The sequence below is a fragment of the Microchirus variegatus genome, assembly GCF_963457635.1.
Source record: "Microchirus variegatus genome assembly, chromosome: 18".
In the NCBI taxonomy this organism is placed as follows: Eukaryota; Metazoa; Chordata; class Actinopteri; order Pleuronectiformes; family Soleidae; genus Microchirus; species Microchirus variegatus.
The window spans coordinates 12803863-12819148 of record NC_139819.1 but is presented as its reverse complement, the minus strand read 5'-3'; the positions used below and the strand labels follow the sequence as shown (position 1 = coordinate 12819148).

General features: G+C 42.1%; 1 protein-coding gene across 3 annotated transcripts in view; it reads right to left on the bottom strand.

The window, feature by feature from the left end:
- Positions 1–508: 508 nt before the first annotated feature.
- The window catches only part of slc20a2 (solute carrier family 20 member 2), a 49060-nt gene continuing 34282 nt past the window's right edge, over positions 509–15286 (bottom strand). For 2 of the 3 annotated variants that reach the window (XM_083905478.1, XM_083905477.1), the window contains exons 5-10: positions 14489–14585; positions 12349–12468; positions 11033–11257; positions 10197–10833; positions 9289–9474; positions 5955–6409 (exon numbers count right to left, since the gene is read on the bottom strand). In XM_083905478.1, coding sequence (XP_083761604.1) covers positions 6058–6409; positions 9289–9474; positions 10197–10833; positions 11033–11257; positions 12349–12468; positions 14489–14585 — 1617 coding nt within the window. In that variant the 3' untranslated portion in view covers positions 5955–6057. Of the gene's footprint in view, positions 2310–5954; positions 6410–9288; positions 9475–10196; positions 10834–11032; positions 11258–12348; positions 12469–14488; positions 14586–15286 lie in introns of those variants that run through there. The other variant, XM_083905479.1, reaches the window with a different exon arrangement.

Sequence of the window (15286 nt, the reverse complement as noted above, 5' to 3'; positions counted from 1 at the left end):
TTAGTACTACTACAAAAACAAAACAAAAAAATAAAACAGGTCACTGTGTGCACACTTGCTCTTTCTCTCTTTTTTTCTTTGCACTTAAAAATTAATCGTTTTTGTCTTTCATTGGCATCATTAGGCAACAGTCGTTTTGTTTTTTCTTCAGACACTACAATATGGTTACGATGTAAACACCACAGTATTCAATTATTATTTACCGTAACTGCACAGAAATAGAACACAATGTTACAAGGCAAGTGGTTACTTAAGCATAGATTTGTTCATGAGACACACAAAAAAAAGAAAAGAAAATTAGGAAACACACCACAAGAACAAAAAAAAAAAAACATTTGAGTTCAAATAACAATTAAAAAAAAGCTTCATTTTGTTCATTTACAGGTCAGGTGACCCTGTTAAAAAGCTGGTGATGATCAGTTCAATCCCGCCCCCCCGTCCCCACTGAAATATCAACTTATTCAAACATAATGATCCTAACTCAGAAGTTGTGTGATATTTTTATGACGCGAGCAGCCTGAAAACAGAGACCCCGACCTTTAGCACTTCGATCGAACACATCAGCGGTCGATGAACTAAATGCTTTTCTGAGGAGCTACAATATGTGTGTGGCTGGGGTCGAATCCCCTGGTTCGACCATCACTCCGGCAGAACTGGCTGAGTTTTGAAATACAAACGTAGTTTCGTAGTGTTTCGATATGACACGTTTAGAGGCGTCGTGACAGATAAGTCGCACGAGACGTGAGGTTTCAGGGATGTAATTCGTCTGGGGGGGGGGGTGTGTAGGTGCGATTGGCCCTCAGTATGAGGAAATTACTCTTATACAGACGCAGATATGTGAACATTTGAGCATTTATTAATGTTTGTCTCTCATCAGTTTTTCTTGACGTTTTGGCTTCTGCTGCACCTCGATATTTATGGTTTAAATTGGCACGGCTTACTTTGGCATGGAGCGGCTCTCAAAAGAGCGACTTCGAGGTGCGGGGGAAAACTTCCCGTCAACACTGTTTCAATTTATGATAAAAAAAAAAAAAAAAAAACAATAATGATTTTCTCCAGTTATAGTTTTAAATACGTTTCCATTCACTATACATCTGCCAACTGCTGATTAAACAGCCCGTCAAGTGTGTGCGTGTGTGTGTGAGGGATAAACCGTATTAATATGACATCATGAAAAGTTAACGCCCCCCCCGCCCTCCAAAAACACAACATTAAATACAATCCATGATCCCCTAATTCCACTCCCCAAAACTCTTCAGGACAGTATTTACAGTACAAATTACAGTATAATACATCATTAAAAATATGAGATCCATCTCTAAAAACATAAGGGAGCTTCTGACAAAGAAGAAAAAAAAGAAGAAGAAGAAATCTCGAGCAAATCAGGTTTCTACGGTAACGTCGGAGAAGAACTAAGTGGACCGACAGTCCCCCCCCCCCCTTTTCTCTGAGGCATTATGTCTATTTGGCCCCAGTTGTACCTGGTGAGCATTTTAAAAGTGAGATGTTGGATGGGTTGGTTGACCACACTCATCTTTTTTTTTCCTTTTTGTTTTTTTTGTTGTGTTTTTTTTAAAGCAAGCTGCAATACAACAAATCACACACAGTCCAATACGACGATATGTACAGTTTTTTTTCGTTTTTTTTAAAATGGCATTTTGGAATAATTATAAGCACTGGACCAACTATGCCAACCTGGGACAGGCAAAAAAGGAAAAGGATGCAGTGTCACTGCAGCTGCAGGCATGTTTGTCACTTGGTTTTGAAGTCGTGCGCAATCTGGATTTCTCGCGATTTATCGATTAAAAGAAGAAGAAACGGCCTTTTTGCCTTTTGTACAGCAGGTTAAATGGTCCAGTCAACAGGATGGTTTGCACACCCAAGAAGGAGAATAAAAAAGATCTCTGGACTCTACAGAGCCAGGAAGCGTGTTAACCAACCCTCCTCACATCCACAGTACAACCAAGTCCACCTGCAAACTCTCCTGCCTCTCTTCACCATCACTCTCACTTTTTCAGTTCCCTCATTTCCTTCTCATCTGCACCAGCTACGAGCTTTGACTCCCCCTCTCTCTCTCTCTCGCCACCTGACTGACTGACTCACTTCCTTTCCTCCCGTGCTCTCCCTAACCCAGCCACGTGTCCTCAGACGAAGGGCAGGATTCCGTACACGAACAGGGCCATGACGGCAGCGCTGAACAGGCCGGCCACAGGCACCGTGACGAACCACGCCAGGAAGATGTTCCGGAAGAGGCGCCAGTCCACCGCTTTCTTGGAGCGGATCCAGCCCACGGCCACGACCGAGCCCACCTGGACGCCGCGGCACAAGGAAGAAGAAACAATCAGCAGTGGAAATGTTGAACGTGGTAAACCGACAGTGAAGAGCTGCAGGTGTGTTCAGGCACAGAATTTGCCAAAATCGCCCTTTAAAAGGATCTTTTTTGTTATGAATTTCCCAATTGAAAACAAAGTAATTTGACCGCCTTTATTGACTCTGTGCTTCCCACAGGAGAGGCCCATGCTCCCATGTTACCGGATGGTATTACCCGTGTGTTTTGTGGGTAAACAATACATTGGACAGAGGCGCTTTGTTGAAATGTTTTCACAAGCTCATCTAACGTGCTATTTTTGCTGCAAACCAGATGAGCGAGCAGCAGCAGTCATCAAATGTTTCAGGTACTTTTGAGGGCGTTCTGTTTTCATCTGAACAGAAAAGCCTGCACGCAGCCTTCAGCTCTTCAAAACCAGCTCGGTCAAAAAAAATGACTGTTAGTGTTGAGCAAGCAGGTTAGAGTAGATACCACTGCCTTATTCAATCCGAGGGTGTGGAAGTCTGACACTGGCAGGTCAACTGCAGCCAAAAGTCAAATACTTTCTGGAACAAATTCAATTTCTTTATTTTATTTTCATTATTAATCTGCAAACGTCAGACTTCCACAAAGACATTCTTCACTCACCTTTATAAAAAAGAAAAGAAAAATCAGAGTGACGATTATTCCTGAAGGACACATTTTTGTCATTCATACATTTTCAGACGTGCCGGAGTGGAATGTGCAGGGACTCGTTTCAGCTCTGACGACACCGCAGGTGGGTGGGAATTTAAAAAAAACTGTTCGCAAAAAACACCTTCTCTCACACACTCACAAGTGCGTGTGAAAGGTCAGGGTGATGCAGCTGAACGGTCAATAACTATTAAAGCTTATCAAGTCATCTGAAAATGACTATCACTGTAGCAGAGCCACAGCTAAGAAATATCAAATACTTTTTTTTTTGTTTACAAGCATTTGAAGGAACTTTGGTATGCAGCGCAGCAACAAAGCTGCAAACTGCAGCGTGACCTCAGTGTTTATGCTGCTCGCCGCCTGCAGAGCTTTTGAAACAATGAGTCACTGTACATAATCAGACCATAGCGCTCCACATGGCAGGGCTGGGCATCAATTTGGTTTAACCTCCAAACAAGTTAGAGGGGGGAGAAAAAGAGAAACTGTTTAAATGGTCACAGAGGCTAAACCAAAATGGATGCCCATTACTTCTCACTCTTCACACACGCACACACTCAGCCACAACGGAGTTGACAGATGTTGTTGGACACACTTTTAGAAATTCCTTTAACTCCTTTGCAAGTAGGAACGGGATAACAGGAGATGCAGCAACTCTGCATTAATCACAAAAGGTAACATTTACTGTGTTTTAGACACATTTTACCCCATTTTTACAACAACATTACAACTTGACGTGAACTTTTCGCATCGTCCCACGCCCGATCGCAAATCATCGTGAAAAAATCCCGATGACTTTTGGTCGAACAACATCTGCCGCCTCCTCAGAAAACAACTAAATCAATCGAATTACCACGACATTAGATCTTTAACATCAGTACGTTTAGCATTTGGGCAAAGCGGGTGATTATCCAAGGTTTTAGGGGGGGAAAAGAGAAAGGGTTTTTCGGAAGGTGAGAAAGAAAATAATGTATGGATGGCAATGTTGAAGTTTAGATAATTGATCATCAGCAATTAAAACACCAGTTTTGAGTCTTGTGCAGCCTCTCTTTGGACACCATTCGCCTACGAGTAAAACAAACTTAAAAATCTAATGTTATGTGACCTCGACGTTTACCCCACCACCCAAGAGTTGAGTATTTTTCTGGTTTTACACAAATTCAGATTTAGCATTTCCATTATCCCACTTAGCACAACATTTACATACTTGGTGTATCGCTAAATAGCCAGCATTTATTTCCTTATTTTTAAAAATCAATATGCTTTTTGGCCGATTTCCCTGCCCGCAGGAAAAACTGCACAAGAGGCAAAAACTTCGGGAGTTGGGATTGGCGATTGTCAGCGATTGTTCAGCTACAGGTGAAGCGATGGAGCGCAGCTCGTGGTGCGCTCCCTCTAGAACAGCTTCACGACCAATGACTCCAATACCTTGCAGTGGGTGGAGCTTACTGGGATGCCCACATTTGATGCAACAAGCACCGTTAGCGCACTCATTACTTCAATGCAAAATCCGCTGTGAAGATAGATGAGTGGAGAGAGACAGAGAAAGATAGAGGGGAGGGGAGGGAAGGGGGGGGGTGAAAACAAAACAGTAGAAAACAGGTGAGAAGGTTGGGTCAGGGGGAAAAGGCTGTGTTTTTGGTAGGGGGTTGGGAGGGGTGGAGTCTGCTTGCAGCCAAGCGCAGGAGGGTGGAGGACCCACATACCAAACCATGCCAGTAGTGACAGGGCAAAAACAAAATATGGGAAAGAGTTGGTGAAATGAGGGAACACGTTGGAGCCACAGGTTTTCCGCTGCGTCTTCCCGCCTGGATTCCGCCGTTCCTGTAAAGAACAGGGGAGAGGGACGCTGCACACTGCTGCGGAGGGTCAGTCGTGGGCTGGGCGGGAATTGTGACTTACAGCGATCGTCACATGGTCAGATTCTGTTTTGTTTTGCTCTCACACTTTAGACGTTTCATATACTTAAGTTATTTCTAGGATCTGGGAGGGGGGGGGGGAGTGGCATTGCTCACCGAGATGCTTCTCTGCATTACTGACGCAATAACACAGTCAAGGCCGCGCAGCTCTGTACTGAACAGCAGTGCAGAGAAGATATCGCAGCCATGCTGATATTCAGTACAACAGCACGACCCTGAGTGTGATTTTGCTTCTTTTTTCTTTTTAAATACGTCCACTATACGGTTTCATCCAAATACAATAACAACTGGAGAATATTCCATTATCCGGGACAAATCAGTCAGCTTTCTTCATCGAAAGGAAGTCATATAAGGAATATAACGCCGAATTAGATAAAACTGATAAAATATTTCACTTTAAAAGATCAAGAACTGGCTGAAAACAGCTGCACCAACTTTAAAAATACATCTAAAAGGTTGGATTGTTTTGGAGTGTGTGAGTTATTATTGTATGATATTGTTGTTGTTTTTACTGTACATGCATTTCGCTGAAAAGCACAGCCAGACACAGGAGTTTCAAACTAGCTACATACCTTTTGTCAACTATGTCTCACTGCATTGTCCCTGATAAATAAACATTTATCTATCAGTTTAATTAACTTTTTTTTTTTTTTTTTTAAAGCTGACAGTAAGAAGTTACAAATTATAATATTTAGTTTTTTATTGGATCATTGGATATTTGGTTCCACTTACAAAAACTGAAGCAACTGGACTGACTTCACTAACACGTTGCCTAGCAACACAATAAGCATAATCCTGCACACACAGCAGGTCATAGCTTGCTACTTTGATCCGTGTATGCATTCGCCCGTTTTCATTTATCGAGCGACCGTTAAGAGTTGCTTTGGTGGTTTGCACGAATCCGTCTAAATTCTGTGGTCTCATCACATCAGTCGATGATCTCAGGTCACATTCTCGAGCTTTTAGATCTGGAAGATCAAACTGTGTTTTTTGTGTTCAAGGAACATTATAAACCACTACCATCTCTGCATGTTTATATTTAACGTCCTGCTCCTCTCCTCCTATTATTCAACTCCACTTCCAAGAAACAGGCCAATTATTTCATGTTCCGTATTTTTATTTTTTTTTAGATCCCAGCAATTACATGACCATAAGTGAGGGGGTGCAAAGAGAGACCAAATTATTCCAAAAAGAGCCAGATTCAGAGGTGATTATAAACGTGTGGATTAACGGACAAATCCACAGACATAATCTGAATGAGGAAACACAAATATTTGTACTGAAGTATGTGTGAATGCAGCCCAGAGAGCACCCCCTCGGAGGCAGTGTGAGCTCCCTGTCCCCTGGAGATGCCTGGGGGTGGGGGGGAGGAAGTGAGAAACCAGCTGGACGTCCACTCAGCCATACCTTGCAGTGTGTGGTACTGACAGGGATTCCGATATTGGAAGCCAACACGACTGTGAGTGCAGAAGCCAGTTCAATAGTGAATCCACTGTGGAGGAGGGAGGGAGAGGGGGAGTGGGGGCAAAGAAACACCCTTCATTGTTATGTCTGGGACGTGCAGCTGATGGCACGGTCTTCACCATAATATGCTAAACACACATACACGCACACACATTCGCGCACACACACAGCGTAAAGAGCATAGCTGGGTTATGTAAGTGTGTTTCTGCGCTGCCTTGAGCCGACTCGGAGACACTTTGTCTAAGGCCGTGTCCCAATTCTAGAACATTATTCACACTTAGACACGGACCAGTGGGAAACGGTGGAGGGGGAAAATCATTCCCACATGGGAAAGAGTCACCGGCAGACGGATAAATGGAGAGAAAGTGGGTGAATGAGAGAGAAACGTGAGACTAAATCATTAGCTTCCGCTGACATTACAGACAGAATGATAAATAAATGTGTGTGTCAGGTTGGATCTTGGGAACAGACACCGCTCTGTGCACAGAAAAGGCCAAAAGGCAGGTCGAGGAGGTAAAAACTTTAGATTTCAATTAGCAATTTTGTTTGGGAAATAAAAATAATACAATATATATATGCATAACACTGGTCAACACCAAATCTTTTTTTTAGCTGATTTAGGTACATTTTTCATGTGCTGAATCTAGAAACCACATGGGTTTTGCTCAGGTCAACTTTCTGAACAAAGCTACATATTTGTTTGTACGGGTATTTTCACGTCATATGATGCAAACATTATTTTATATTTCTTGCAATAAACAAATGGGCCAACTTATGACTAATTGTTTTTTTTATATACAGTAAAACAAGTGAATGAAATGGCTTTGACTAGAAGCCTGACATAAGCCTGACCTATTCAGCTACATCTGCAGTGAATACACCATTGTTCCTAACAGGAATCTAGTCACAAATTTCTTAAAAAGTGCTTACCATGCTTGTTTTGGTATTAAATGTGGTATAATGTCACAAAAATGTAATCAATTTAGTCAGAAGATCGAATTTTTTGATTCAGCGGTGCAAACTGGTCCTAATTCAGTTGAAAAGACATAGACAACAAGTTTGGGATCTGTTTAATATTATGTTTAATGTGAAATTGGGAGTGGATTAAAAATAACCAAGCTGGTAGTTCAATCAGCCAGGAAGGAACAACACAAATCCTGTGTGTATTTTATGAACTTTCTGTGTGAATGGGTTGCATAAATCACTGCCAGGAACTGAGAGAAGGCTGCTAATGTCACATTAGTTAAGACAAACACTTTGGTTGTGACACCTTGTGAATGTTTAACTGGCGCCAACTGGGTCTGGATCTGCCCACAGGGTTTGGGTCCAGCATTTTCTAGACTCTTCATGGATGCAGATTCTTTCAAATGATAAATGGTGTCTTTGAGTTTGGGTAGATTTACATGTTAAGCTGCTGTCTTATACTTCCGTGCACCAGTTTCTGTGCCAAGAAGTCCAACTCTGGTCCGACTGACTGTACACATGCAGTCGTAAATCCACTTACAATCCCATCAGCTAAGACAAATGGATTCACAGCATAAATACCTAATGTAGCTGAACAGGAGAGCTGCTCTAAATGATGAAGCTCTATATTATATGTTTTTACTGCACTGCGAGAAAAAAACACAAGCGTTCCTATTCTTCCTGTACTTTGATTCATGGAAACAGACGCTGGAGAAAAGCAAAGCCAGAGTGAAGCAGAGCTAATTTGTCTTTAAGGAAAAAAAACTAAGCTGGTGTCAGGGGGAGAGAAACTAAGAAAAGAAAGAAGGTGCACAGAGAGTGAAAGGGCACAAAAAGAGGAGAAAGTAATTAGGGGTGAGTCTGACAACCACTGTGAGGGGAAAGATTTAGAGGTGAGACACAACTACAAAAAAAAAATAAAGACGCAGTGAGGAGAGAAAAAAAAACCGGAAAGACTGAAGAAAAAAAGGGGTGAGGAATGAAGAGGGTTAAGCACAAAAACATAGAGATTTACAGAAGAGAGCAGGAAGGAATATAAAAAAGGAGGAGAAAGATGGATGGGGGGTTAAAAAAAAAAAAAGTGCAGACTGGTGTTAGTCTTTGTGGTTGGAGAGGAGAGGCCAGGAATCCCACTGTGGCTTTGTCCCTCCCTCCCTCCGTCTTCCCTCACCCCTCCTGCTCTTGACCTCCCCAACCAGAACCCCAAACTACTTTGTGTAACCCTGTGTGATGTTCCTGCCAGGCAACACACGCACACAGACACACACACATACACATACACAAAATAGCTGGAACTTAAGACTTTCTCATGCGTGCCAACTCCTTAACTGTACATTCACCACGCAGAGAGCCTGATATGACTTGGTAATATGATGGAAGTGTGTTAAAAATGGCATCTTATTCAAGTATGTTAAATGTAATCATCTACAGATACAATAGTGTATCATTGAGGTTATTTGTGTTGCAGCTCAGGGAGCAGTTTGCCAGAGAAAGCTCCAGATCGATGTCCTCGACTGGTCAGAAAGCATTAATAATGTACCTGTGACAAAGCTCTCGAGGCAACAGAGCCGACGCGCTAAAAACCGACCCGTGTTGCCACAGATAGACGCGCTCCCCTGTCAGCACAGTGGGAAATGTCTGAGTGCAAATTGAACGGCAATTACTTGTTCAATAATGTTTAACGGCAATATTAAATGAACAGTGTGGGTGCGCTCTAGAGCAGCTGGGGGGTGCGCGCAAGCACTTACCCGAAGGAAGCTGGAGCAGCGGACGGACTTGTGTGTGTCAGCAAGCTGTGGCTCTTTTTGGAACAAGTGAAACTGAACATCTTGGAAGAGTTCACCTTTGACACAGTACAGTACCCCTCTGTTCCAAACACACACACAACCACAACGCCCCCTCCCCCGTCCTCCCCACTCTCCCCCCCCACGGAGACTTTCTCACCTAGAAGGAGTGATGGGAGTCAGGTCCTTCCCCATGGTCTGAATGACGCGGCGACCCCACACCCACAGGCCCATGCAGATGCCGACGCCGCCGTAAAGCAGCAGCCAGATGGGAGTGGTAGCGTCCTGCATCACGCCGCCCTGTTCGTAGATCATCCACAGCGCCACCAGAGGGCCGATGGCGTTACTGCAAGGGTGAGAGAACAGATCTCAGCTCTACTCGAGCATCTATACGATAGGAAATTATATTAAAGAGAATGTTGGAGTCGTATATGTTGCAACTGACTACAGATAAAATACAAAAATGCACATAATCTTCTCGTTATTAAGCAGAACTGTAACCAACAACAACCATAAAATGTCAGAAAATGTTCAAAAAACGTTGATCAGTGTTTGTCAAACCAGGAAATGATGATCTTGTCGAATGTCTTGCTTTGTCCAAAAACCTAAATTATTCAGTTTTAATGATTTCTTTGTTATATGGAGCAAAGAAACGAAGAAAATATTCACATTTAAGAAGCTAAAAGGAGGTAAAGCCTATGTAGCAGTTAGTTTTAGTTTAAAAAAAACCCAATTCCCAAGTAGTTGGTGGTCTAAATTGCTAGTTTCAGTTATTCTTCAATAGCATATGATGTCAATTTTATAAATGATCTCCCCAGTGTGATTGACAGCTTGTATCATCCAATAGGTGAACTGAAACTGTGGAGGACAAATTTTGAATTTTGTTTGTTTTGCGACCGGAAAAACTATGTCCATTTTTATATCCAATCTGTGCTACTGACAAAATAATTGCATTGTATTTTAAATGGGAAAGGGAAACAAGCAATTCGTATTGAAACACACAGCATTTTAAACAGACCACTGTTCAATAATGGTGTTATCTGTGATGTAAGCAGCAGGAGGCAGCACCTGACATCATTGCCTCCATGAGCAAAGGACCCAAAGCAGGCAGTGAGGATCTGCAGGAAGTGGAACAGCTGGAACACCTCGGGCTTGTCTTTCTCCTCCTGCTCCTCCTCTCCGAGGTCGTCCATGGGCTCCGGAGCCGGAGCCCCTTCTTCTTCCACCCCCTCCAGCTCTGTGGCCAGCTTCATCTCCACGCCTCCCTCCTCTGCCTCGATTTCCGCCTCGGCTACAGCGTTGCAGTACGACGAGTAGCTATCGTAGCGTATTCTCTTCTTGGAGTAAGACACGCTGTTGCTCCTGCCCCCTCCCTCGCCGACCAGCTTTTCGCTGTCGTCGCGCGACTCCGTGCGCAGGAGCGGCTGCACCGGCATGCCGCATATCGCTGCCGTGTAGCAGGTGTAGCTGTTGTTGCGGCGCAGCAAGCGGTAATTGTTGTCAACGGGGCCAGAGCTGGAACCCGAGCGGTCGCTCTCATCCATGCGGCCCAGGTGTATTTTGTGAAGCAGGTCTTTATAGAGACCCGAGTCCTTATGTACTGTGTGGTACACCTGGCCGTCGCTGCGCATGGGGCCATCGAAGCTAAAGCTGCCGTTTGAGATGGGCGACTTGAGGCAACCGTTGGTCATTGAGTGAGTCCGACCTGGGGAACGGAAAAGCAGATGTGAATTACATTTTTTCTGGGGAGATTTCCGCTAAGTCCAGGTACATTTCTCTCTAAAGGAGGACACATTTATTTTAAAATAACAAATGGAGAGATGAATTTATCTCAATGTAGTAAATGTGGTCAAAGCTCCCCATAAATAATAAGCTACGGGAAATAAAATGCTTCTTCATTTTACCGTAAACCCTGCCGTTTGGCAGGATGGTGCTTCCATTAGCCAGGTTGTTGAGCTCTCCGCTGGACTGGCGGGTTCCGCTTCCCCCGGTGAGCGGCAACACGGCCTCGTCTGTTCCCTTGGCTCCTGGAAGCTCCTTAAAGACGGGACTTTCCTCCTCCTCTTCAGGTATCTTGTCCAGGCTCTCGTCAGAGATCCTAGACAAAGCCTGCTCCTTCTGTAGACGACCTGAAGGGAAACGAGGGATTGAATCTGTGTTTCCAGGGGAGTCAATGGTCTAAATTTCTTGTAAATGTGAGATATTATGTTACCATTTTGCGGGAAATAGTCAATATTGCACATATACAGTACATATTATGTACACTGTAATTGATTGTATGATAAAGTAGCATAAAGAAAAATTAAAACAGTAATGCAAGACATTTTCCAGCAGGAATGCAACACAATGTAGGATTTGACCCTTTAAATAATGATTATTTTGATGGTACATCATCGTGGTGTACGGAACAATACTGAAATATTGACGCTTCAGACCCAAGATATTTATGTTCTAGGATCGATTCTCATACTATTATATCAATATTTTAGTCTGTGGAAAGTAATAAAACAATCAGGGTCTAGTTTAAATGACAGTTGGTTGTTGGAGAAAAGCTGTTTTAGGCCTCAGAGTTGGATAATCCTGCACATATAACACCATTTATTTTCTTTTCATATTGGTGCAAAGCATCTCAAGTATGCAAGAGTGAATGTTCTAACTTTGTCTTCGGGTCGTCGCAGTAATGACAGGTTCTTGTTTATCCTGCATGACAGACTAACAGCTTTGCTCATGTCCATTGTCCAATCCACAGTGCATTTATTTATGTGCTTTATAGTGTTGTCTGCGTTGCTTCTGGCTCATTTTTCCATTACAGAAACAATTCCTAACCTTGATCTGAGAGCTTTCCACACTGCAGGCGATCATCCTAACCCCTTACATCTGGTCAAGCAGCTATACGACTAAAATTCCAAGTGTCGCTGTGAACTCTGTATTGTGTTCCAGTTCCTTTGCAGTTTTTTTTTTTTTTTTTTGGTCTCTGTATTTTTTTGTTTTGTTAGGGTTTTAGTGGCTCTGGCAGAGGCCAGTACGAAAACACATCCGTTGGCATCCAATGTTTGGTGTCAGAGCACAGAGTGTGCAAGCAGAGGCTGAAGCTCTGTTGTTGTGGGCCAGAAAGCTGGGCTTTGAGACTGCGTGAGAAAGACTTAACACACAAACACTCAGAGACAAAGACACACACACACACACACACACACACACAGGGAGAGGGAGAGATACGTACTTGCTATTTTCCTCCTCATCCAAGGACACACGATTAACCAGACCACAGCAGCACAGACCAGCGACCCGGCTAAAGTTATGAGAAAGATGGCCCACACTGGTAGCATCTCTATCCCGAGCACTGCAATGAATGAAATGACACTGGGGTTTAAGACACTGATATTTTAAAAGAAACACTACAAAACTTTTTACATCTTAAAATCCTTTTGAACCTCTTTTACAGACTTAAAATAGGGAGATTCTTACATTCTCACTCTGCAATGTAGTAACTTTGGTGAGCAGGTATCCAACTTTATTTATAAGGTACTTAAAAAACACATGTAACCTAATTGACCTAAGAACAAACAAGAAAACAATAAAATACTGTTGAAAGTAGAAAAACAACACAAACAAACAAATCATACAGTAACACTATAAACATATATATTAAAAAAAACCTCATACTGGGTCAAAAGCCAAAGAAAAGTAAAAAAAAAAAGGGTTTTAAGATGCGTTTAAAAGTGGACAGTGAAGGAGCGTGTCCTGACAATTCTTTTCCCGATGAAAATAAATGATCAACAATGCAAATTGCAAATGCTGCAGTTTATAATATACATTATGCAACAATGGTTATAATAAAATGGATAGAGTGGTTGACATTTTGACAGTTTTGTCATTTTTAAGGCAGCACACGGTGATGATTAAGCTGCAGTAGGACTTCAGAAATACATCAACTGATTATTTATCAGTTATTTAAATCAAATCACCAACAATTTCACCAAAAGATGAAACAATTTGAGAGTTTCTGTAATTTCAGCTCCTTAAAAACAACTGCATTCTGGTTTCTAGTTAGGGGCGTGTGGTCATTTTAGGGTTTGAAAAACAATGACATGTTGCACCAAGCAGTATTGAGAGATGAATTGATAATGAGAAATAATTAGGGCTGAATGATTTTGAATAAATATAGAATTGCGATTATTTTGACAGGAATTGCGATTTTAGAGGAACATCATTATTCTGATTTTCATTTGAAAAACATTTAAAATGATTTCTTCAGTCTGTAGAATAAGATGTGCATAGATCTAAAATGATATTATCACACACATTATGGTTTAAAAAAAATATTGCACCAGGCCGTATTGCGATTTCGATAAAATTTCGATTAATTGTTCAGCCCAATAAATAATCTTTAGCTGGAGTCCTAAACCTAAGCATGATTTAAAATTTTGTATCACAGATCAAATTGGGATCACAATAAAATTAGTGCTGTTGAATGTTAACGTGTCAACGTTAACATGCGTTACCATGCCGACTGACCGGAAAAAGAGACGTGTGACGTCATGGTTACGTGACTCCGGATTGTTAAAATGAGTTTGTAAAGTAACGCTAAACTTTAAAAACAGATGCACATACGCAGTACACAGGTACGCTGGTTATTTGTAGCGCTGCTCTTTTCGTTTAATAAACAGACCGCTCCAGTTCGACTGTAGGCGCGCTGATGGCGCTAAAAGGAGCTAATGCAGCTAAAGGAGCTAACTGGTAAACAGTGCCTGGACTCCGTTGTCGCGGCACGTAAACATGACATAATTATGCGCGTCTTTTTCCGGTCAGTCGTCATGGAAACGTGTCATGCGTTAACGCGTGTTAACCTATTGCACAGCACGAAATAAAAGCTATTTTATCCAAATGGTTCAGCCCATTGGATCTCGTTGCCATGTTTTTAAAACATGCCGTCTGCACAGCTGTCCTGCTCACCCTTCACCTCCCTAACACAGACTCCTCCAAGTCTCCTCTGATCCACCATCAGTCTCACCAGGACTCTAACCAACATCACCATCTGGGATTTTCTCGTTTCTGCTCATGTGCAGATGCCCTCAGATTTTCAATCTCCCCCCATGGTGTCAGAGCTCATAAGACTCTTAAAAAATGATCAGATTATAATTCTGTTTAATCTGAACAGAGCGTCTCTTGAGCAAAAGTCACACAGTGATGCTTTAAAGAGACACATTATGCTCTTGTCGCACCTTCAGGCGGAATTTTGCGCGAGCAAATGTCATTAGCGCCATCGCTGAGACCGAGATGATAATTTGATCGTACGTCGGTGTCAGACAAAATAAAGCGGAGGCGACATCTGTCAGGAAGAACTGCAGCTCAGCACTTACATGGGGCTCCAGTATACATGATGGAAAATGTGTTGATCCCAATGGTGGTGGCATAGAAGAGAGGCAGAGCTCGCAGGCCATTAGGGACAGAGTCATCCTGAGGAGAAAATCACACAATCACTGCGTTATTAACAGCTTAGTTACTTAAAACGTAATACTCCAAAAGGTATCAAGTCTTTCCTACTCAATACAATTTAGATTTAGAAGTTAAGCTGAGGAATAATTGATTGGCATATGAACTGTCAATGTTCATATGTCTTGTCTCCCTACTTTAATTTATTTTAATCTATTTTTATTTTATTTCATTTCAAACCTTTTACTTCTTATGTCTTTTATTCATTCTAATCTGCACATCACTTTGGTTTGTACTGTGGTTTGTTTTAAAGTTCTTAACAAATAAAGATGGATTGGATTTGTTATTTTACATTTTACAAGATGAACATTAGCCACTGGCTATAATCTTGTATATTTACATGGAAATGTCTAGTAATATGCCTGGTCCCTAAATAAATAGTACAAAAAATTAATAATTAGACAATAGTTGGTTTACAGGGGGTCTGATGTAGAAACCAAACCAAACCGGTAAACTGACTTTCCTTACGCAGCAAATGTCACCACAGTGCAGATACAGTGTAATAAAATGATCAAGTCTTCTCACTTGCAGAGAAAGATTTGACCTCTCTATAAAGAGACTACAAAGTCATTAAAACATAAAGCCGCACTTGTGACCAGAGGACGATCCAGAACACTTTTCTCTTTCAAGTCTCTCACAGTTTCCTGTTATGCAGCAACAGATCT